General features: G+C 43.1%; 4 protein-coding genes across 6 annotated transcripts; all 4 read right to left on the bottom strand.

Moving 5' to 3' along the window:
• Positions 1 to 1,003: 1,003 nt before the first annotated feature.
• Positions 1,004 to 3,861, bottom strand: LOC139576121 (GTPase IMAP family member 7-like). The gene is made up of 3 exons (XM_071401809.1): positions 3,465 to 3,861; positions 2,640 to 2,794; positions 1,004 to 2,533 (listed from the first exon to the last, which is right to left on the bottom strand). The coding sequence occupies exons 1-3, from the start codon at positions 3,487 to 3,489 to the stop codon at positions 1,661 to 1,663; spliced, it is 1,053 nt and encodes a 350-aa protein (XP_071257910.1). The 5' UTR covers positions 3,490 to 3,861; the 3' UTR covers positions 1,004 to 1,660.
• Positions 3,862 to 5,564: 1,703 nt separating this feature from the next.
• On the bottom strand, positions 5,565 to 11,566 carry LOC139576107 (HMG box-containing protein 4-like). Of its 2 annotated transcripts, none has more exons than XM_071401791.1 (13): positions 11,482 to 11,566; positions 10,689 to 10,770; positions 10,402 to 10,538; positions 10,239 to 10,314; positions 9,530 to 10,123; positions 9,192 to 9,395; positions 8,863 to 9,059; positions 8,606 to 8,687; positions 8,443 to 8,507; positions 8,201 to 8,300; positions 6,792 to 6,967; positions 6,491 to 6,613; positions 5,565 to 6,316 (listed from the first exon to the last, which is right to left on the bottom strand). In XM_071401791.1, the coding sequence occupies exons 2-13, from the start codon at positions 10,723 to 10,725 to the stop codon at positions 6,272 to 6,274; spliced, it is 1,836 nt and encodes a 611-aa protein (XP_071257892.1). In that variant the 5' UTR covers positions 10,726 to 10,770; positions 11,482 to 11,566; the 3' UTR covers positions 5,565 to 6,271. The 2 variants fall into 2 exon arrangements, with proteins under 2 accessions (XP_071257892.1, XP_071257900.1); XM_071401799.1 differs by having other exon boundaries at positions 10,689 to 10,762; positions 11,482 to 11,558.
• Positions 11,567 to 11,794: 228 nt separating this feature from the next.
• On the bottom strand, positions 11,795 to 14,406 carry LOC139576098 (ankyrin repeat domain-containing protein 54). Of its 2 annotated transcripts, none has more exons than XM_071401769.1 (8): positions 13,737 to 14,406; positions 13,346 to 13,393; positions 13,134 to 13,232; positions 12,934 to 13,005; positions 12,708 to 12,755; positions 12,496 to 12,620; positions 12,294 to 12,401; positions 11,795 to 12,137 (listed from the first exon to the last, which is right to left on the bottom strand). In XM_071401769.1, the coding sequence occupies exons 1-8, from the start codon at positions 14,113 to 14,115 to the stop codon at positions 12,063 to 12,065; spliced, it is 954 nt and encodes a 317-aa protein (XP_071257870.1). In that variant the 5' UTR covers positions 14,116 to 14,406; the 3' UTR covers positions 11,795 to 12,062. The 2 variants fall into 2 exon arrangements, with proteins under 2 accessions (XP_071257870.1, XP_071257881.1); XM_071401780.1 differs by having other exon boundaries at positions 14,316 to 14,367.
• Positions 14,407 to 16,564: 2,158 nt separating this feature from the next.
• foxred2 (FAD-dependent oxidoreductase domain containing 2) lies at positions 16,565 to 21,835 on the bottom strand. Its single transcript, XM_071401754.1, has 10 exons — positions 21,684 to 21,835; positions 20,901 to 21,118; positions 20,386 to 20,697; positions 20,026 to 20,277; positions 19,516 to 19,851; positions 19,170 to 19,336; positions 18,822 to 18,987; positions 18,237 to 18,463; positions 17,852 to 18,022; positions 16,565 to 17,577 (listed from the first exon to the last, which is right to left on the bottom strand). The coding sequence occupies exons 2-10, from the start codon at positions 21,113 to 21,115 to the stop codon at positions 17,345 to 17,347; spliced, it is 2,079 nt and encodes a 692-aa protein (XP_071257855.1). The 5' UTR covers positions 21,116 to 21,118; positions 21,684 to 21,835; the 3' UTR covers positions 16,565 to 17,344.
• Positions 21,836 to 22,264: the final 429 nt, after the last annotated feature.

Genomic DNA, 22,264 nt, shown 5'->3' with positions numbered 1-22,264 from the left:
TTTCTTCTTATCTCCCTCTATCATTACTCACTGTCCTCTCGCTGATGCATATCCAATAAGACAGAGCAATATTTGGACAGGTGTTCTTTTTTATATGCATTATCTTCAAGGGGTCTACTGGACGGGTGCACCACGTCATTTCATTGCAGTTTCATAAGGAATGAACTGGCATCATACCCTGGTTCACTGTAGACCGCTATACTGTAGTCCACACTGTACTGTATGCGTAATTCTTAACAATAAAAAACTGTTTAGCACCAATTTTCCTTTACTTTTAAACTTTCTTTTTTTCCTGTTTCAGACAACTGTGGAGGCCACATCTGGAAGACAGATGTAATCCCTGAGCATGTTCTCTCTCTCTTTCTCTCGCTTGCGCACACATATTCACTCTCTCCTCTTTCTTGCTCTCTCCCCACTCTCTCTTTCTCATTCCTTTCCTCCCTCTCTTTTCGGGAAACATGAGAGCTGGACTAATTCTCTCTCTCCCTCCCACCCCCGGCGGACCACCCACATTCGGAAACGCCTAGCTGTTCCACAGGCAGGGTCTCTGTCAGCTTAGAGCGAGAGGGAAACTTAGAGAGAGATGTAAAGATGGGTTTGACTGATGGTTTTAACAGAGTATCAATTACATCAATGTCAAACCCGTAACCTACCCTTGCATAAAGAGAAGAGGAAGCTTTGAGAGCAGTGCTTCAGTGTTTTCCAAAGTCAGAGGCACTTTCACTTAGGACTCCACACTCATCACCACTATTATTAACACCCTCTACACGCTCCAGCAATTGTCCTCAGCTAACACACACTGCTGCAGATGGTCCACCTATAGCGGAGGTCTCCGTTATCTATCATGCGGAAATCTTATTTTCGAAAAGCATGCCTATACTCAACTCCTAAATATAGTGCTTGAAAATTTTGGCCAATAAATGGGCAAATTCAGTCTGAGGGAAATGTGTAATTGTATGCTTTAAAAGTATCAACTGTGTGACATATACAGGACACAACAAAATGCCTTAGAAATTGTATTTTTATTTCCTTTAGTTAGCAGTAAGGTATTCATTTTCAGTTGAGCTCAAATATTTAATGTTTAACTTCAATGTTTTGGTCAACGTCTCCACCAAGTGGATCATGTATGTAACTTCCCCTTTATTTGAAGTCTTTAGTAGACCCTACCATACCTTCTATAATAATTGGTTTTGAAAATATGACCAGTCAAAATAGGCATGCCAGCAGTAAAACAACAAATATTATAACAAGTATTGGGAGGACTGTACGTTGGTCAAATACAAGCCAATTGTGTTAATGCTCAATAAAATAAGTGCAGTGAAATGACAAAGGGAAACTAAAATTGTTCTACTTCATATTCACCATTTCCAGCACCACCCCAACAACAACATATGTGAAAATGGTACGTTCCTATGTTTTGTAGTAAAAAAGAAAGAGGAAGATGATTATGACTAATTGTGAGTAGGCATTATTAAAAATAGTAAATGGTTGATGTCATCATTGGAAAACACTTATCTTTCTCAATATTTTTTACTACAAGACATAGAAATGCACCATTTTCACATATGTTGAGGTGGTGCTGGAGATAATGAATATGAAGTTGAAGAATTGTGAAATGTCCCTTTAAGGTTAATAACTGGAGATATGGATCCCATTGCCATTATTTATTTTTCTCTGTCTTCGGGGTCTTCCTTCTCCCCACTTCAGTGGCTACTGAGCCCACAGTGGCCCCCAGCATCCGCCCAACGGGCCCACCTACAAACAGGCCAATGAAAGACCCCAGCAGAGACTCCATCCTCAGCATCTTGGGCAGCCTCCTCAGCCACCCTGTCAACCCCTGCCACAAGGACGAGAGAAATGAGGGAGAGGAGGAGGCAGGAGAAAGAGAGGCAATACCCTCTGTGTCTATGTTCAGGTTGTGCACACTCCTCTCTGCCTCCTCCCTAACTCTTGCCATCTCTTCATCATCTAACTCTTGCTCTGGAGGTGAGGCTGAGGAGGGCACCTCTTCATTAAGCTCCTCTCCCCCTCTTCTCTGCCACACTATCTCTGCCTGCTTCTCTCTCACCCTGGCCTCAGCCTCCTGGTAGAGGGGGCAGCTGTAGAACTCCACCCCGCTCTCTTTTACAGTCTGTTCAACCTTCTCCAGCAGCTCTTCCACACTCTTCCTCTCATCCTTCTCTCCTCTACTCCTCCTCTCCAGAGAGTGATAGCGGTCTCCACACATCACCACCAGCTCCAGTAGGTCTTTGCGTCTGGTGGCGATGTACTCGTCCAGCTGTTGTCCCAGAACCATCTGGTCTGTGTGGGTGAAGAGGACCAGGGTGTGTCCACTGACTGCAGTGGGGCCAAAAACCTTCTCCAGGGCCTCCAGGGCCCGCAGCTCCATGTCAGCCGGCCGGTCCACAGGGACACACAGCAGGAAGGCATGAGGCCCTGGGGCCGACAGGGCCACGCAAGAGGAGACATGGTGCCTCACCTCCTCCGGGGGGCGCTCTGAGCAGAACCAGTCTTGGGCGACTACCACTGATACCTGCAGGTAAAAACAGTGTGTAATGTTAGATCCTCTGGTTGACATTTAAGTCATTTGATCAGTGTGTAGGTTACTGTCCTTTTAAAGTATCAACAAAGTATCTTACCCATCTCCCTGCAATGGTTCCTCTGTGCTTCTCACATTCCTGAGTGACAGCTGGCTCACTGGCAGTCTGGGTAAAGAAAGCCTGGCGGCCCAGTATGGCGTTTCCAGCTGCACTCTGTCCTGCTCTTGTACGGCCAAGCAGAACCAGCCTCAGCTCTGCATTGGGACAGGGCGAGGAGATGGAGTGTTCTTAGAAAGGGAGGATTCAGTAGCCCGCACACATCACAAGCTTCGGTCATCTGACTGCTTTCATTTTCCGTTTACATTAGTACTGGTCAATAAGAAAATGCTTTTGTATCTCTGAAAGTTCTGCCAAAATATGTATTGTAACAATGGAGACATTGTACATATTTTTCCTGTGAGACAAAAAAATATATTAATAGAACACTCAAATCACAAAACATCTCATAGGATATACCAGGGTTTCCCACACTCGGTCCTGCCCCCAACCCTGGGTGCACGTTTAGGTTTTTTGTCCTAGCACTACACAGCTGATTCAAATAACCAACTCATCATCAAGCTTTTATTATTTGAATCGTCTGTATAGTGTTAGTGAAAAACCCCAAAACGTGCCCCAGGACCGAGTGTGGGAAACCCTGCGCTATAAAATGTAGAATACGATAAACACGTTTCATAACATTCCAAAATACAGACATCAGCTCAATCGCAGTGCGGAGATAGCCTCCCTCACATTCTAAAAACGGACAGGCCGTGAAGTGCGTTTGTGGCGAGTTAACAGTGCACAAGCGAGTATGAAGCAGTCATAAACAAACGCGAAGTCAACACTTCCTGAAACCTGCGTGAATAATTTGCAGGCTACACGTACCTGTTTGTGGGGGACCTGATGCCATCTCTTGCTTGTGCGATATTGCCAGATATTCTTGCCGTATTTAGTATGCACTCTAGTCAACTTCCTCGTTCCTACGTCCTGGCTCACTAGAAGAGGGATCGGTCTGTGCGGTGTGCTTCTGTAGTCATTGCTCTTCCAGAACAGCCTGTTTTAGCGTGCTACGTTTTTGTAGGATATTTTGACGCAGTGACAAAAAAAGTCAAGTAGGCTGACTTCAAATACCAATTATGCAACATCATTAGAATCAATATGTTCAAGGCATACTTGCTCAAACTTCCAAAAATCGAATCTGTGTAGGCCGATAATCTGCCAGAATTGAAAGGGATGTGCAATATATTATGTCGGGTATTCAACCGCGGTACTGCAGGGGTACAAGAAAATATAAATATTGGTATTTCAATGTTTTTATGAATATTGCTAGCAACAACAGAATAAACGAATTTTGAATGACACCTGCAGTAGAAAAGAGAACACTTTATTTCTCAAGTCCTAATATTTGGCAGATTAGATTAGTTTATTAATCACAATGACAGGGTCGCAGATGTAATTGCAGGGTACAGTGAAATTCTTAAGCTTCAAGCTCCAAGCTCCAACAGTGCAGGTCAAAAATATACAAAATTACACTGTCTTTGGTATTACACTCACTGGAGTGTCTGACATATGCTTTGAAAAGCACCTGCAAATAGGCTACCAGTGCCACGCTTTTTTTTAATTTGGACATACATGTTTGACAACACATGACTAACCTTTGTTTAACCAGTTAAACAGTTGCTCTTGGAGAAAATGTGTTACCTTTCTACATAATAGACTATGCTAGAGTTTATGTGGGGAGGTCAAAATAATGAAAAATGATCAAATCTATTAATTTTAAAATGTTGATTACTTAATTCACCTAATGATAAGACAAAACGTGATATTTTTCAGGGGCTAATGTAGAATGGGAGTCCCTGGAAAACCGGTTTGCCTGGGAGGGGGTCCCTGGGCAAGAACATGTTGAAGACCCTTGTGTTATGTCGATACTGATTATTTGTCGCCACTTTCGTATACACATACAGTGATTGGTCGCCACAAATGGTTTGTTTACATTTCTACCGTTGTGGCTAGATGAAGTATAACTACAGCACCATCTAGTGGTCGCATCGGGGACAACAGTTGTTGACTGAGCCCTTTTCCGAACGCCTCGATCATACCAACAGTTGTAAAACAAAATGGTACGCGGCATCATCTGGATATGTGTGCAACAAAAGTTCAACATTCACCTTCTGCTACCATTTCTGTCAAGTCGTCTATGCCTATAGTTTGACTCATACGTTCGATAAATCCAACGTATGCACCACACAGAATGTACAGCAACTGTCTCTGCAACGCAATGTTGCAAGTAAAACGCAGCGGTCCATCGGAAATGTACTTCCGATGTACCAAAATTCAAATCCGTGTCAGTGTGATCGAGGCGTAACCTTGACATCGTTCTCCTAAACTGCTACATCATTTCACCAAACCTGCTGCGTTGGTTCTCTTAACCTGACACGTTAATTATCCTAACCAGCTATGTTAGTTCGCTTAACTTGCTATGTAAACAAACCACCTGTGGCGACAAATCATCAGTATCACCAAACGTCCACTCAATTTCTAAAACGTATGAACACAAAGCTAATCACACAGTTGACCAAATTATGCTAGATTTGACTTCTTGGTTAACAGAGAATCCAAAGCACTTCAGTAGGGAATGTTTTGCATTCCTCCCTGGCTGGGGCATAGAGGCTTGTGGTAGCACAGACATAGTGTTCTAGTTGTTGTATGTGTAGAGAAAAGCATATCATCCTCAATCTGACAAGGATCCTGAAGATTCACAGCAGCTGCTGCAGTTCATGTACAATTCCCTTTACTCACTTAAAAATAGCAATTTCAGTTGTAGGTATAACTGGCCTTAAAATGTAAATTATCTTGATACACTACAATGGTTTGTTACAATAAATATAAGCCTTATTCATTCATTGGTTTGTGTAGGAGTCAGAACAACAGCTGTAGTTGAAAAAAGGTGGTGGTGGTACATACCAGTCATATAAGTCTGCTATGCTCAGTCTGCATGTTGACACTGTTATTTTTATTTTCAACATTTCCATACTGTATACTCAGAGGAAGAAATGTATTAATGAAAATGTGGCTTACAGCTTTGTGCTTCAAAAGCTACAAATACCAGAACAGTAGTTTGATTGCAGTTGCCTCAAAATGTTTCTACCGTATACAAATTTCATTCTACAATCAAAATCTAAACCTTAATACTCAGTAAAATAGCATATATACAAAAGAGCAAGTCATTATGCAATTAACTGGTAAAACAAACATGAATAGTTGTCAAAATATATTATTTTCATGGTATGTTGATGGAAGAGGAACAATGGTGGACTTGGGCCCTGGCTTGTCCGTTTGAGTAAAAACTAGCCTCTGGAGATACTGTATACACACAGAAAACACACACGCCCGCACACATTCCCACACGCACAACAACATACAGTTAAATCTGAAGATGCTAACAGACATGCCAGAGGGAAAGAAAAGAGTGTTCATTAAAATGGTTTCAGTAAAAAAGAAGAAATTAACACATTTTAAAATACATTTAAAAACATGTTGAAACTATTAATATCCACATTTTCCAATGCCTTGCTGCATAAATAATAGTCTGCATCCCAAGCCACACTTCTATAATGGGCACTCTCACTCCAAACGTTTAACTTCATGGCGAGGACACTCAGTAGACGGGAAAGGAAATGTTTCTGTTGGCTTCACAGCCCTGGCATGATGTAGGCAATGTTGTCCAAGGTGTTGGACTGAAAGAGACATAAAAGAAGGAGAGAAATGTTTCAAGCTGGCCTTATGCAACACACTTGCTGTCACACAAAGTGCTGTCACTACAGCCACATATTTTTACTTTACAGCCCAAGTGGGAGATGAAACCTTTCAGAACAACATTTCAAATAGATGGCACGGTGTGAGTGATTTACCAAGACTTGGCGGGGACATCCGTTGAGCTGGGGGATCTGTGCTGTGAGGCAGGTCAGGGGTCCCAGGGCACACAAGATGGAGTCCAGCAGTACAGAGAGACTGCCTGACACCGCCACCATCCCCTGAGTGAGGTGAGATCAGAGGCCGTTAGTCTAGTGGTCACACACACAAATCTTTGTTCAGTCTTTACTCATATGAACGTGATAATGAGACATTTCTGTTATAGGTGAAGAGAGTACGTTTGGACACAACAGCTAAGTTAGAAGATACAAGGAATAGGTGGTTGGTGTGTGTGTGTACCTCTGTCTCCTGTAATCGGTGGCCGATGAGGGACAGGGACTCTCCCAGTAGTTGCAGGTGGGCGGCCGCATCGATGGGGTCGACATCAGGGACCCGTGCTGGTGACAGGGACACACCCACAGACGCCCGGTTGGGGGACACCAGCCCTGCTCCCAGCCCCATGCCCTTCATAGAGCCTGAGACACACACAAATACAACACACGCAGTGACCAACTGACCATGAGTGTCCTGTGGGCTACTGAGAGAGAGATAAAGCAGCATAGAGAAGGGACAGGACTACTGATTGACTTGGTATCACTGTCAAAGCTGATAGAGCTGCAAGGCCAATGTGGCTGCAGATGGGCTCTTACTAGGGATGCACCGATATCACATTTTTGGTCGATACCGATATCTGATATTTTCCTTGCCCAAAAAAACCAATAGCGATATTTAACATTTTAGCGGCCTTTTAAGCATTCTAGTACAGTTAAATAGTTAATGCACACACATGGATGCAGCGGTCTAAGGCACTGCATCTCAGTGCAAGAGGCATCAATACAGTCCCTGGTTCGAATCCAGGCTGTATCACATCCGGCTGTGATTGGGAGTCCCATAGGGCAGCGCACAATTGGCCCAGCGTCGTTACATTTCACGTAAACCCTGTTTGTCTGCATCAAAGTAGCAGTCCTTGTACCTAGCATTGAGCATGGTGGTGACAGTAAAAAGGCTCAGAGAGAATGCCACCGAATTGCTTGTTCACAGCCTAAGTTATAACCCCACGGTCGGTGTGGGCAGTTTTGTTGAGCAGGCGTTTCAATGCCGTGACAGAGGGTATCTGCTGCAGACAGTTGATTAGCTTATTTTTCCAGTCAGTTGTTCGAATGGCACTAGGGGTGGGTTCATGTTTCCAAGTTTCAAACATGTTCTCATGTGCCATTGAAATGGCAGCAGCGGTATGAGAACCAGCACATTCTTGAGCATGCAATACAGCTTTCCTCAGTAGGAAATCCTCGTTGAAACACTGCTGTCAGACTCAGCATGCTCATGGGGCTGACATCGCTGGTCCAAATGTCAGTCGTGACACACATAGCAAGTAGCATAATGAATTCCATTATCTTGGCGTTAATATATTTCGCCTTTGAGTTGTCTCGCTGAAATGTTCTTACTCTTTCAAATGACTGCTCAACTTGAACTTGTTTAGTTGTTGGAAGTGTGCGCTTAGTATTTTTCTGCTTTTGTTCTGTGTAGCGCTGTATTTTTTGTGGCGTCATTACGTCATCTACTTATATACGTATGCACGTCAGCTTTGACATCGATTTTGCACATCGGCATTAAACTAGACATCGGGCCGATTCCGATGGTGGCATTTTTAGCTAATATCGTTCGATTCCGATATGCTCACCAATTTATCGTGCATCCCTAGATCTTACCTTTGCTTTTGACTCCATCTGTGGAGCTCTTGCGTTTGACTGTGGTGGCCTCAGCTTTGTTCTGCTTGTGCTGCAGGTACTGAGCTTTCTGCTTCCACACCTACGTGTATATAGAAGCAATTTAGGCCATGGACCATGACTCATAGCATAGTGCTGGCGGGCCATTCTTAAATTGATTTCAAATGTTTATAGAATTATCAATCAAATCTCTTTTTAAATTGGTAATTTCAAATGAAACTTACCAGTTTATCTTTTTCTGGGAGCTGTTTCCACACCTCTGCCAACTTTTTGCTCAGCTCTCCAAACACTGCAAACAGTAAAGTCTTTCTTTAGGTTTTGTATAGCATATGTACCACAATCATTAATAGTTACAATGTAATTATAAAAAGGGATAACTCTGCCCACCTAGTCCCGGCTGCTCTGCATTGATGTTGACCCTGTACTCTTTACAGAACACCTGGTACGCTGTTGTGTTCTTCTTCTTGGGCTGAGAGAAAGGAGAAGAGCAGAGTATATAAGCATTTCACTACACCCGCAATAACATCTGCTAAATCTGTGTATGTGACCAATCAAATTTGATATTTACTGTACATATATATACTGTACAAAATGCAGGAAACACTGTCTAAAAGCCTAAACTACCAATCTGTTTTGGTTCTTACCTTATCTTTCTCCTTCTCGTGCTTTTCCCTTTCCCTCTCCTCCTTCTTTTTCTTCTTCTCCATCATTGCTACTTCATTACTTTGATGATGGTGAGTAAGGATGGGAGTAGGGATCGGGGCCCCCATGGCATACATTCCACCAGCTGCAGAGTGATTGGCTGAGCCATGGGTATGCGTGTGGCCTCTCGATGGGTCCCCTGGAGAAAGCATACAAGGAGCACATATTAGAATGCATAATAAAAGTAACTGTTGAAGTAACCAATGTTAAACATCTTTCTGCAATAGGACTAAGGCAGACTAGAAGCAGCGTTCCAAAAGTTTCTAATCACCTCCTGATCCTTTGCTGTGCTTCTTCTCTCTCCCGCCTTTGTCTTTCTCCCTGTCCTTCTCTTTCTCCCTTTTCTTCTTGCTTTTCTTGCTCTTCTTCTTTTTCTTTGACAGATGCTTGTACGAGTCGTCTATCACCAGCTCTCCTGCCTCCAGTTCGCCCCCCGAGGAGGAGCTGTCTCCCCCCATACCCCCACCGTAGTGCCCTGACACACAAGAGAGAGGACATAGGGTTCATGCAGGAATCAACACAAATACAGGAAAAGTGGTTAAGGGCACATACAAATGTGTTTCTAATAATGTCTCTCATAGCGATAAATCTAGCCAAATGCCCTCTTACCCTCCACCTCCACTTCTTTCCCCACAACAGGCAGTGGATCTCGGCTCTGCTGCATCTTCTTGGGGACTTTAGAGAGCTGCTTCCGGTCTCTGTCCTTCTCCTTTTTTATCCCCCCTTTTGAGGATGAGGAGGAGTGGGGAGGGAAGGGAAAGCCCTCTCCTTCGGCCTTCTCCTTAGGCGAGACCATGAGCTTCATCCTCAGCCCATCCGGCTCACGTATGTTCAGGAGATCTCCTTTAGGGGTACCGGTACCACCATGGAACAGAGACGATGACTTGGAGGAGGAGTGCTTTTTGGAAGAGGAGGATGAGGACATAGGGCGGGAATGAGAGGAGTGGCTGCCTTTGCTTCCTCCGGTGCTCCCATCACGTTTGCGGTCTTTGGAGGAGTGGGAGGAAGAGAAGGAGGGGTAGGAGGGCTTCTTGTGCAGGTGTGGGCTTGGGTCTGAGCCAGTGGCCATAGGGGAGGTGATGGCCTGTAGGAGCCCCATGGCTGTGTCTGTGGGATGGGAGGAAGACGAGGAGGACAGGGAAGGGGAGTGGTCTGACGACTTTCGCTTCTTCTTGTGGGGAGGTGGGCCTGAGCCTTGCTGGTCTGGTAAAGAACATAGTGAAGGGAGAGTGAGAACATAATGAATCGGTTCAGCATAAAATTCACGCAAATAATTCAATATTTTTTATTGACAGAGCAGAATTCCTTCCTCCCTTACCTCTGTAATAGTAGTCTTCATTGTGCTTTTTCTTCTTCTTGTGGGAGTCCCCTCCCAATAAGAAAAGTTCTGAGTCCTAAATGAAAAAGTCAGGATTTGACTAAATTTACAACCAACAGAAACTACATGGCACTACATTTTGAAACCAGTGTTCTGCTGTTACCTTGGGCCGTTTCTTGGAGGACTTGCGGACCTGTGCAGCAATCTCCTCCTCCTCTCTAAGCAGGTCCTTGTATGATCTCCTCTTCTCTCTCTGACTGCGACCAGCCACAAGGCCCACTTCCCCTTCCATCCCTACCTCTGAGAAAGAGAGAGTTGTAATGCACACTGAGAACATCAGGCATTGCATGACAATTGGAATGATGATGATGACTTTTAATAACTAAATTATTGACAGATTTCTTCAAAATAACATAAGAGGCACAAGAGGAAAGAACTGGCACAAATTACCAACTACTCCTTTCTTCTTGATCTCCTCAAAAGCCATGATCTCTCTTTTCTCCTCAACAGGGTTGCTCGTCTTTCTGTGTCACTAACAAAAGCAAGATATTAGAACACAGTCATAAGGATATGGAGGAAACATCAACCACTGACTCAGCCAATATAACACTGACATGCAACTTGTGACTTGGAGCAGTTTTACTGCAAAATACAGGATATTTACATTTCACTGTGAATGGAAGGATGTCAAAAATAAGAGACAGACAACAATAAAGAAGTATTTTAACACCAAATTGATCAAACTGAGTAAGCCCCTTCAAAAAGCAATTACTGCCTTGTTACAACTCGCCACCACATATGGGTGATGAGAGAGGACATTCAATTGCTGTAATTGCTGTATTTGGATAACCGTATACACTGATAAATGGCATGCTTGAGCCTATAGTAATAATAGATACATTACAAAACTGAAGTGTGTTTAGGCAATTGAAGGATAAATTCCCGCCTACTTTCGAAAAAATACACAAACACACCCCCTTTCATTAGCTGAGAGTCCCTAACTCCCAAAATTTGCAACCTCTTCTAACTCGTATTGCTGATTATGTGCTGGGTTATCCGGAAGGTACTGCAATAGCAGTCCGTGGCTTCTGGTGCAGCTAGGCCTATGTCAGTCTAAACGGACAAATAAATAAATTTTCATGCATTTGGTTCATAAATTCTGTTTTAGCATGCTGAGGTGAAAATATGTGAATTTTACTGTCGCAAAGAGAGAAGAAATGTAAATTATATGTAATTTTACTACCTCTCCGGATTCACCAATTTACGCGGTTCCAGTCGCCATCTTTGATATCAGTCTACAACGATGAGTGTCGGCAGGGGGAGGGACTTGACTGGGATGTAGCGAATCACAACAATGAAATCGTGTACGTTATTGCAGTGCACAATGTCAATTGGCTGGAAATATACATTGCGTCTATTAATTTCAAGATATTGTAACCAATATGTAACAATTACTTTCCATTTACTAATTATATGAATGGATAATGATAACTGCATTAACTGACAATGCATATTGATGTTACACCGTCTTTTTCTTATAAAGCAGAGGCAACAAATATTTCCAAACATTTTTATTAATCCATTAACTCAGATTGTTACAACCATTTACAACAATGACCATGATTAATTTTTACAGTAAACATTAATGTACAACACATGCAAGGCAACAGAAAAAAAGGCAGGTACACAAAGATGTTGAGAGGAAGACCAACACAACAATCAAGGGTAATGAGTTCATAAAGATTTTTTTTATTTACTTTATCACAGTAGTATTCCCATTACCCCGCCATAAACAAAAGAATGTATCCACAAAGAGATCCCCCTCTACCTATCCCCCAAATTCTGCTTCTGTAGACTGAGTGACGTGAAGCTGGCCAGCAAGTCGGTTACCTCATCAACCTGAAACAGAAGAGAAGCCATAATTGTCACCAATGAAGACTCATTCATTCTTGTAATAAGAATGATACCAATTGGTTGTGTTACCATTTGGTTCAATGCCCAAAAAAATCAGGTGTGTGTGTGAGAGAGAGTGAGTTAAACACAAATGTCTCTTACCTGTTCTTTGGTGCGTGTGTGCTGCAGCTGTGTTGAGATATGATCCAGTCTCTCTCTGGCCTCACTCTGTCCCATCACATTCAGGTACTCCCTCAGCATTTGAATGATCTACAGAGCCATGGAGAGAGAGAATTTCAGACTGCACAAATAAATGTTGGTATACTAATGTTTACATAGTGCTGTTGTAATAACCCCTTATTACCTGTGTGACCTCCCCTCTAAGAGTTTCTATACTCCTCGAGTCTCCTTCCTGCAGGATGTTGAGTTTGGAGCGTGCTAGGTGCAGGGGGGTCCTTCCTGCTCGGTCTAGGGCATCCACACGTGCTCCTGAACAGAAACACAACATTAACAAGTTATCATTAGCAGGTGTACAGTATGTATGTCCATGTGTCTTCATACAGTATGGCTTCTCACCTCCTCTCAGCAATGTGGTAATTACAGGCACGTGGTTGGTACAGGCCGCTGCAGAGACAGGGGCAGAAGTGGAAAGATTGTGGAAAATATACATTATTCAGATATGGAAAGGTTAAATCAAAATAAATTGTTCATCTTTTACTTTTCTGCCATTGGGACCTAAAGTAGCAATGTTGTACACCCCTGAACCAAATGCTATACTTTCAGTGCCATGTGTTGTTCTTACCCAGATGGAGAGGGGTGTTCCCAAGGCCATCCCGCTGGTTAGGGTCAGCGCCGTAGCTCAGAAGAAGTTGCACTGGAAGGAAGGGGACAAGTTAATACTTTGTTCACAGTAATGCTGCTGTGACTATTATTAGTTCATAACAATGTCATTACTGTTGAGTAATGAATCATGAGCCCCTTGCACTTCTCAGTTTGACTTACCGATGCTCTCGTTGCCATTACAGGAGGAGAAGTGGAGGGCTGTTCTTCCTTTGTCATCTGCTGCACAAGGGTCTATGTCTTCTAGAAGAAGCCTGCGCACTGGATAAAAAAAGAGACAGAAACGTTAAACACCTGAAAGGGATACCATATATTACTTGGTCTTGTTGAGTCTCACAATAGTTGATGTTCCGATAGTTCTCTTCAGTGCCTACCTGTATCAATGTCGTTGCCATTGGCAGCCTCTCGGAACCTCTTCACCGCTAGAGAGAATGAACAAACAAGCCAAAGGTTAGGTAAACATCAGGTAGAATGCTAAACTCTGTGCTTTGAGTGTTGACATGCCTATCACCGTCTGATGTATTAGGCTAGTATAATGCATACTGATGATACTTTTGTCAAAGTTCAGGAGCCATAGGCAGATGCCTTGCATGACATCCCGTCCCTCCACAACATTCATACAGCTTTATACTATTCACACCTCATGATTGCAACATTCATACAGCTTTACACTATTCACACCTCATGATTGGGTGTGTAATTCACGGCTCTCTCCATCAACACAATTTTTTTCTCTCCAATTTTGAGTGTGTGGAGTTTCTGTACCATAAATATCTTTTCCAATGGGCCCCACATGTCGCCGAGCTCTCCCGTGTCGCCTCGCTCTACACCCTGTCACCTTCCCGGGTTTGCTGCTCGCCACACCCGCCACTGATCCAACTCGACTGGGTTCCCATAACAAGTGGAGGTACCGAAGTTCTTGTTCAGCGGTCTGTCCCGTACGACTCAATCTCACGGTGCCCTCTCCAAAGCCAGTTATCCCAAATCCCTCAGCAGCACCTCCATCCATCCTCTCATCATTTATCTTTAGTTCACCCTCTTTCTCCTCCGCTTCTTTTGGTTCAGTCCCCACGGTGCATTCACCCTCCGAGCTTGAACGTTCATCGTCAGAAGCTGTTGCAACAATTGGACTCCACCCGTCCATTTTCACCGACTCATGTGGAATATTTATTTTGGCGTTTCTCTCTTCAAAATGATCCTCGTTCGCAAGCCAGTACTAGGAGCTACGAAAATAGTCATTTATGTTGATGAACTGACTTGCAACTTTGAATACGTCGTTTATTTACTCGGTTGACATCGCTGGCTCTAGAACATCAATACAGAATCTATTCTACGCATATTTACCATTGTGGCTCATATGTTCATCCTTTGAATTCAAGATGCGTCCCTGTTACAAGAACCAAAATGTCTCCTGTTTCATTATTTAAATTCTCACGAGAACAAGCCGTAAAATGCGCTCCCATTGTAAAGAGGGACGTTGACAAGGACCATTACCAATCAGAGCCTACGTTGTTCGTTCTCTCGACACAAAGCACCCACCCCCGTGCTAAATAAGCCAATGAGCAAGCGGGACACGCGGGATGTGTGATGCAGTATTCAATTTCGGGTTAGTTCTACGTGAGCTCCTTGGGACCATAACCTTTACCTTAACCATTATGCGTTTCATCTTCAATGTGTGTGTGTGTGTGTGTGTGGGGGGGGGGGGGGGGGGGGAATAGCAAAGAACATTAAATATCTTTCATAAAATTTGATATTATGAATAAAATCATGGATGATTTTACACTCAAGAAATCTTGAGAGCAGATACGATTTAGAGTGAAGAAATTCAAGATATATTATTTGCCCATAACCGTGTAAGCTGTATAATACTACAAAAACATGGAAACATCCAAGCTTTATGTTCTCTCTCTTTAATGTCTTACATCTGTTAAAACAGAAAATAAAGTAAGCAGATAAATAACAGTAGTAGGCCTACACAAATAGTATAAAAAATAAATAATGCATAATTCATAGATCACCATGTAATGAAAACCCAACATCACCCATACTGTTTGTACACACATTCAAATCTAAAGTTTCATCATATAAAACATTCCACAATTTAGTGTAATATAAAATATGATTTAAGGAATACAATGGGATAAGCAGTCAACTCTCAGAGGAATCAGGATGGTTGTTAAATCAAAATATTTGGAATATACAGTCAGTTTGGACACACCTACTCATTGAAGGGTTTTTCTTTATTTTACTATTTTCTACATTGTAGAATAATATTGAAGACATCAAAACTATGAAATAACACATATGGAATCATGTAGTAACCAAAAAAGTGTTTAAAATATAAAAATATGACAGCTTTGCACACTCTTGGCATTCTCTCAACCAGCTTCACGAGGTAGTCATCTGGAATGCTTTTCCAACAGTCTTGAAGGAGTTCCTACATATGCTGAGCACTTGCTGGCTGCTTTTCCTTCACTCTGCGGTCTTACTCATCCCAAACCATCTCAATTGTGTTGAGGTCGGGTGATTGTGGAGGCCAGGTCATCTGATGCAGCACTCCATCACTCCCCTTCTTGGTCAAATAGCCCTTACACAGCCTGGAGGTGTGTTTTTGGTCATTGTCCTGTTGAAAAACAAATGATGGTCCCACTAAGCGCAAACCAGATGGGATGGCGTATCGCTGCAGAATGCTGTGGTAGCCATGCTGGTTAAGTGTGCCTTGATTTCAAAATAAATCAGTGTCACCAGCAAAGCACCCCCACACCATCATACCTCCTCCTCCATGCTTCATGGTGGGAACCACACATGCGGAGATCATCCGTTCACCTACTCTGCTTCTCACAAAGACACGGCAGTTGGAACCAAAAATCTCAAATTTGGACTCATCAGACCAAAGGACAGATTTCCACCGGTCTAATGTCCATTGCTCATGTTTCTTGGTCCAAGCAAGTCTCTTCTTCCTATTGGTGTCCTTTAGTAGTAGTTTCTTTGCATCAATTCGACAATTGCCTGATTCATGCAGTCTCCTCTGAACAGTTGATGTTGAGATGTGTCTGTTACTTGAACTCTGTGAAGTATTTATTTGGGCTGCAATCTGAGGTGTAGTTAATTGCGATTTCTGAGGATGGTAACTCTAATTAATTTATCCTCTGCAGCAGAGGTAACTCTGGGTCTTCCTTTCCTGTGGCGGTCCTCATGAGAGCCAGTTTCATCATAGCTCTTGGTTTTTGCAACTGCATTTGAAGAAACATTCAAAGTTCTTGAAATGTTCCATATTGACTGACCTTCATGTCTTAAAGTAATGATGGACTGTCATTTGCTTATTTGACCTGTTCTTGCCATAATATGGACTTGGTCTTTTACCAAATCGGGATATCTTCTATACCAACCCTACCTTGTCACAACACAACTGATTGGCTCAAACGCATTAAGAAGCAAAGAAATTCCTCAAATTAACTTTTAACAAGGCACACCTGTTAATTGAAATGCATTCCGGTGACTACCTCATGAAGCTGGTTGAGAGAATGCCAAGAGTGTGCAAAGCTGTCATCAAGGCAAAGGGTGGCTACTTTTGAAGAATCTCAAATTTAAAATATATTTAGATATATAATATATTTATTTTTGTTTAACACTTTTTTGGTTATTACATGATTCCATATGTGTTATTTCATAGTTTTGATGTCTTCACTATTATTCTACAATTTAGAAAATAGTAAAAATAAAGAAAAAACCTGGAATGAGTAGGTGTGTCCAAACTTTTGACTGGTACAGTATATACAAACTGAGTGTACGCAACTTTAAGAACACCTGCTCTTTCCATGACACACTTATTGGTGTCACTTGTTAAACCCACTTTAATCAGTGTAGATGAAGGGGAGGAGGATTTTAAAGCATTGAGACATGGATTGTGTATGTGTGCCATTCAGAGGGTTAATGGGCAAGACAAAAGATTTAAGTGCCTTTGAACAGGGTATGGTAGTAGGTGCCAGACACACAGGTTTGTGTCAATAACTGCAACACTGCTGGGTTTTTCACACTCAACAGTTTCCCGTGTGTATCAAGAATGGTCCATCAACCGAAAGATATCTAGCCAACTTGACACAACTGCGGGAAGCATTGGAGTCAACATGGGCCAGCATCCCTGTGGAACGCTTTCGACACCTTGTAGAGTCCATGCCCCGAAAAATTGAGGCTGTTCTGGGGGCAAAAGAGGGAGGGGGGGGGGGGGTGCAACACAATATTAGGAAGGTGTTCTTAATGTTTTGTAGACTCTGTATACTGTATATATTCATGGACATTATAATGAGAGGTAGAGAATGTCTTGGGACATCAAAACTGTCATAGGCTTAGTTTTAGGATCCTTGGGTAAACAATCAGAAGTCGAGGTTTATTGCAGATGACACTGAGGTTCCAGCTCGTGTAAGGTAATCAGGGAACGATGGGTCTGTGTCTGGGGATGCAGAGTCCTGTCTTCCAGGCATTAGCCCAGCATCATGGGCATGCTGCCACAGCTGACTATTCCTAACAACCCCATGCTTCCTCAGGTATCCCTGACGACAAAACAGGGGTGGCTTTTGATTGGTAAGGGAAAAGCGGAAACATGACTCTGTGGGGAAAAGAAACAAGTTCAGTTTTACACACTGTAAAACAATAATCAAGTAATAAAATGTCTCATGAACTGAGTGGGCAGAACCATAATAAAACAGTAATAACACAGATCCTGTATGAAAGTATGTCACAAGTGAACAAACAAATCGTGTGAGATAAATAGATGAGTAGGAGGTACTGTATATGGAAATATAAAGAACACATCCTAAGGGCATATCTACCCTAGTATAATAAGGTATTGTAATGAGGGATCAGGTAAGGACATGCTCTACCTGCATAGAAGGCCCTGAGGTCAGTGTGGAGACAGTGTTCCAGGAAGCGCCGCAGTGGCTGGCTGTGGGAGATGGGCCCATCCCACTCAGTCAAGAAGTCCTCGATCATGTGATGCACTGCCTTGGGCCGTGGCAATGGCCAGCCAACAGGACGGTGTCTCATGTCCCTCTCTGTTTAGGATGGCAGACAAATGAAAGAATAACATGTATTTGTTTTTACATACATGCGTAGGTTTGAGTGCTGACGTCCTACCACAAAGATGCCTTGTACTATACACAGACATACTCTTCATTTGAATGTCATTACTTAACTTAGTCTTTAACACAACCATAAGGCCAAACTGTTTTGTACTCTTCATAAGGTTTCTAACATTCTCACACTCACCAGTGGGAAGTTTGTCGTAGTAATATAGAACAGGGTGGAGGAAGTTGGACCTCCAGGCACGGGTCCACTCTGACTCTGCCCTGCCAGGGCCCAGTGAGTCTGTGCGGTTCAGCCCGTACTGTAGAACCAGAACCAGCAGCCCATGCTTGGAGAGCTGGTGGCCAGACAGAGAAGAGAACTGGGGCAGGGCCTGGAGGGGAAACTCCTCCAGATACTCACAGTGAGAGCTGACAGGAAAGGAGAAGATTATTCCAAATTAAAATGGTTCACAAATGGATGAATTTAGGCCGCGTTTACACAGGCATCCCAATTCTGACCTTTTTTTTTTTACACAATTTTTATTTATTTTTTTATCACATTAGATCTTTTCACATCAGATCGTTTTCAGGGCTGCTCAGATTGGTCAAAATACAGATATAAAAATATCAGAATTTGTCTGCCTGTGTAAACACAGCCTTAGTGAACATAAATCGGGATATCTACAGGCAATCAATCAATGTGAGATTCATTGGTAGAGATAGGTAAATTTCCATGAGGGACAATAATCATGAAGAAAAATGTGCACAGTGGTTCAGCACTACTTACCCTCTTAGTAAAATGATGTCTCCAAGTACCCCAAACATTTGGTACGGTCCGGAGGCCTCATTGACCCTCCTCAACAGCCAGGACTGCAGCTGACTGATTGACAGTTTGATTGCTGGCCAGGAGTTGCTATGGTAACGCAGCTCAAGGACTCTATGTACAGCACGCACTAGAGTGGAACACAACAAAGTTACAACAATAAATAGTCAAAAAACAAACACATTTTGTCTATAAAAACATTATTTTATTGACAAATTTGTAATTTCAAAGTTTTCCCCCCTTTACAGGCAGTTACTAACTAAATCAGATTTACTCTGTCTACGTTGTAATACCAGCAGTTTGAATGTTTACCTGTGTATCGGAAGCCATGGATGAACCCCCCTGCAGAAGAGCGATAGTCTCTTGAGTGTGCAGCCGTCCCCAAAACAAAAAGGTCTGGGGTTCCCCGCCCCTCGTACCATGCTGTCACTCCTGGCAACCGCCCCCTGGCACCCTCACTGCTTGGTGGGCGGGCAGAGCTGGAGAGATTAACGGGATCATTAGGACAGGCTGACATTATCTGACTGAAACAGCATGGCTTTTCCAATGAAAATTATAAAACAGAAGATCCACCACTTCCATAGAAAACAATAAGTTTAACAGAACTCTTTTTTGCATTATGTAAAGACATGCCACTGTAAAGTATTCATTTACATACCCATCAAAGATGCTGAAGTTGAACCGGAACCCCAGGCAGCGGATCACACGATCATATGGCTGGCGGAGAGAGAAGTTGTCATTGTGGTACACAGGCAGGTTTGTCGCTGTGACCTTTGAACTGTTCCTCCCATCCGAACTGTCCAGTAACTCAGATAGAGTAAGGAACAACTTGCCACGCTTTTCCTTCCCACTGGATCTGCACTTCTTCTTTCTGCCTGAGCACTTCTTTTCATCCTCTCCATTTCTGACGATAGCAATGTCCTCAAGGCCTCCCTCCACCAGCCCATCAAGGGACTTTAGTTGGTACGTGTCTAGCAGCTCATTGTTCACAGCTCTGTGGAAGAGAGAAAATAGGTCACTTTGATATGAACAGATTATGCTAAGGGGATAGCAACATACTCTGATCTAAAACACTAATGCAGGAGTACTAAATCAGTGAAACAAAAGAAAGATCAATTGGTAGGAGAGGACAATATGGGAGTCAAAACCTGATGATGCCTCTCAGTACCTGAGGTCTCCGACGTAGTGTGTCTGCCAGGCTAGGCGGACCGGGCTTGGGCTGTAGAGATGGATCCGGCTGGCCCGACCCAGGATGCTCTGAGCTGTTTCAAATGCTGAGTTCCCCTTACCCAGGATCAGCACGGCCTGGTCCTTATACTCCTCTGGGTCCACAGGGATGGACTCATAGCCCTCCACCAGGTCTGAGCCCTCAAACTGGACCTTCTGAGGATCCCACAGTCCTGTGGACACCAGTAGGACTCTGTGGGTCAGAGAGAGAGAATCATCTCTTTAATGGTATGCATAGTGGAGAATGTTTCCATATTTCCATCCTTTTACATTAGATATGTGTATAGATATAACACAGTACCTGCATGTATAGTCCAGTCCACGCTGGTCAGTCAGTATGTATCCCCTGCCTCTAGGTGATTCAGACTCTGAGGCCCTGATCTTCCCGATGTCCACCCCATACTGGACCTTCAGCCCCAGCTCCTTCACATACATGGAGAGGTAGCGGGGGAATGAGTCTGCATCTGGGTAGAGCTCCCGGCTGACTCGCTGAAGCAGCAGGTCGGGCCTGTCACTCAGGAGGGAGTTCCAATCGTGACGAAGGTTGAACTCGCGGTTCCGCCTTCCTGTGTAGATCTTGTTGATGCTGATGAGTTTCCTGTGTCGAGGGTATCTTTAAAGGGAGAAAAAAACATCCATGAGATACAACACATGTTCATGTACATGGTGTAGGTCAGAACATATTTCTATGAGCAGGGCAATAGAGAAAGTTGCATCATTGTTGCACTGTCACAAAATACTTTGCTGAGTTGGAAAATTGATTCGGCAAGTGCAATACCCGATATAGTCGACACCCATTACTACAGAGGCACTCACATATTGAAGAAGCTCCCTGGCCCCGAGTTCCTCTCCAAGATGATGTAATCTCTCTGACTCTTGGAGAGAAAGTGACCCATCTGAAGGCCAGCAGGCCCGGCTCCAAGCACACAGTAGTCATGGTGACGGGTGCTGTTGTGACTGTGGTAGTCATCAGGAAAACATTGGATCAGAGCGATCAGGAGGGCTAGGAGAAGAAGGATAGGGGAATCCATGACCTATGAACGAGTAAAAGGCAATGAAGGCATTTATTGGTGGGAGAGTGGGTTTAGTGAAGGTCATTGCAATACCCTGGTGACAATAATCAACGGCAAATTTAAGTTTTGAAAGCGGCAATCTGAAAATATCCACTGAGAGAAGCAACCATATTGTAATGAAACAGCAGGGAGCAGGTCTCGAACCCTCGACCTTCTAGCCCGAAGTCCAGCGCGCTATTGACTGTGCCGCAAAAGCATGCTCGTGCGGCAGAGTCGATTTCCGCGCTTATAAACCCAGGGTCGTCACAATATTATTGCCAAAGTCATGCAACTCTTTTCAATGGCTTTACCAACATAAGAAGGTCAATTGAAATGAAATATCAGATAGCATTGTTCAAGTGAGTGGAAGAACAGAGAAAGTACGACAATAGCGGGCCTTCATGGGGTGTATCCCCGTGCTTGCCTTGAAACTCTGGCCCGACATCATAACTCGACATGAGGGGATGCAGCTGCACTAGACCGCTGGTTGAGAAGCGCTCCACGAGCACAAAATACACAGCATATCTATTAAAGTAGGATGTTTTACCTTTCACTGCAGTGGTTCCCTCTATTCTAATCCCATATCATTTTGCATTTGGTCTGTAAATAAAACTCTCCAACAACCTATAGTCGGAATTTCATAACGGAGCCCCATCCCTTGATACGACACTCCAGCATACCACAGTACTCTGCTCAAACGCTGCTCTATTCTGGCCAATAAGAGCTTGTGTGTAAAATAGAGGGCGTGATAAACCTTAAAGTGATGGACAAGAAATGTTCCATACTTTTGATACAAAAGTATCAAGTAGCAAAAGTAACACATTTGACCTTCTTTATTACATTCTTTATTAAAATGTTATAAACTTTGTAATGTTGCAATTTTTGAGATAATTGTAGTAGTTTGATATTTTTTTCGTGAAAGACATACTAATCATCATCAAATATTAATTAAGTGAAACATAGCATGCATATTACTATAATATCATAAACACAATTAACTATTTATAAAATTCTCATGCCTAGAAATTGCTTTTATTTTTGCCTTCTACAACTGCAACATACACTTCTGTTGAGTCATGGTATCCCCCTTCTCTATTTTGTTGAAACCTGTTGAATCAGGTTATCTAT

The sequence above is a fragment of the Salvelinus alpinus genome, chromosome 1, assembly GCF_045679555.1.
Source record: "Salvelinus alpinus chromosome 1, SLU_Salpinus.1, whole genome shotgun sequence".
NCBI lineage: Eukaryota > Metazoa > Chordata > Actinopteri > Salmoniformes > Salmonidae > Salvelinus > Salvelinus alpinus.
The sequence above is the reverse complement of the archived record's forward strand: the minus strand, read 5'-3'. Positions and strand labels throughout refer to the sequence as shown.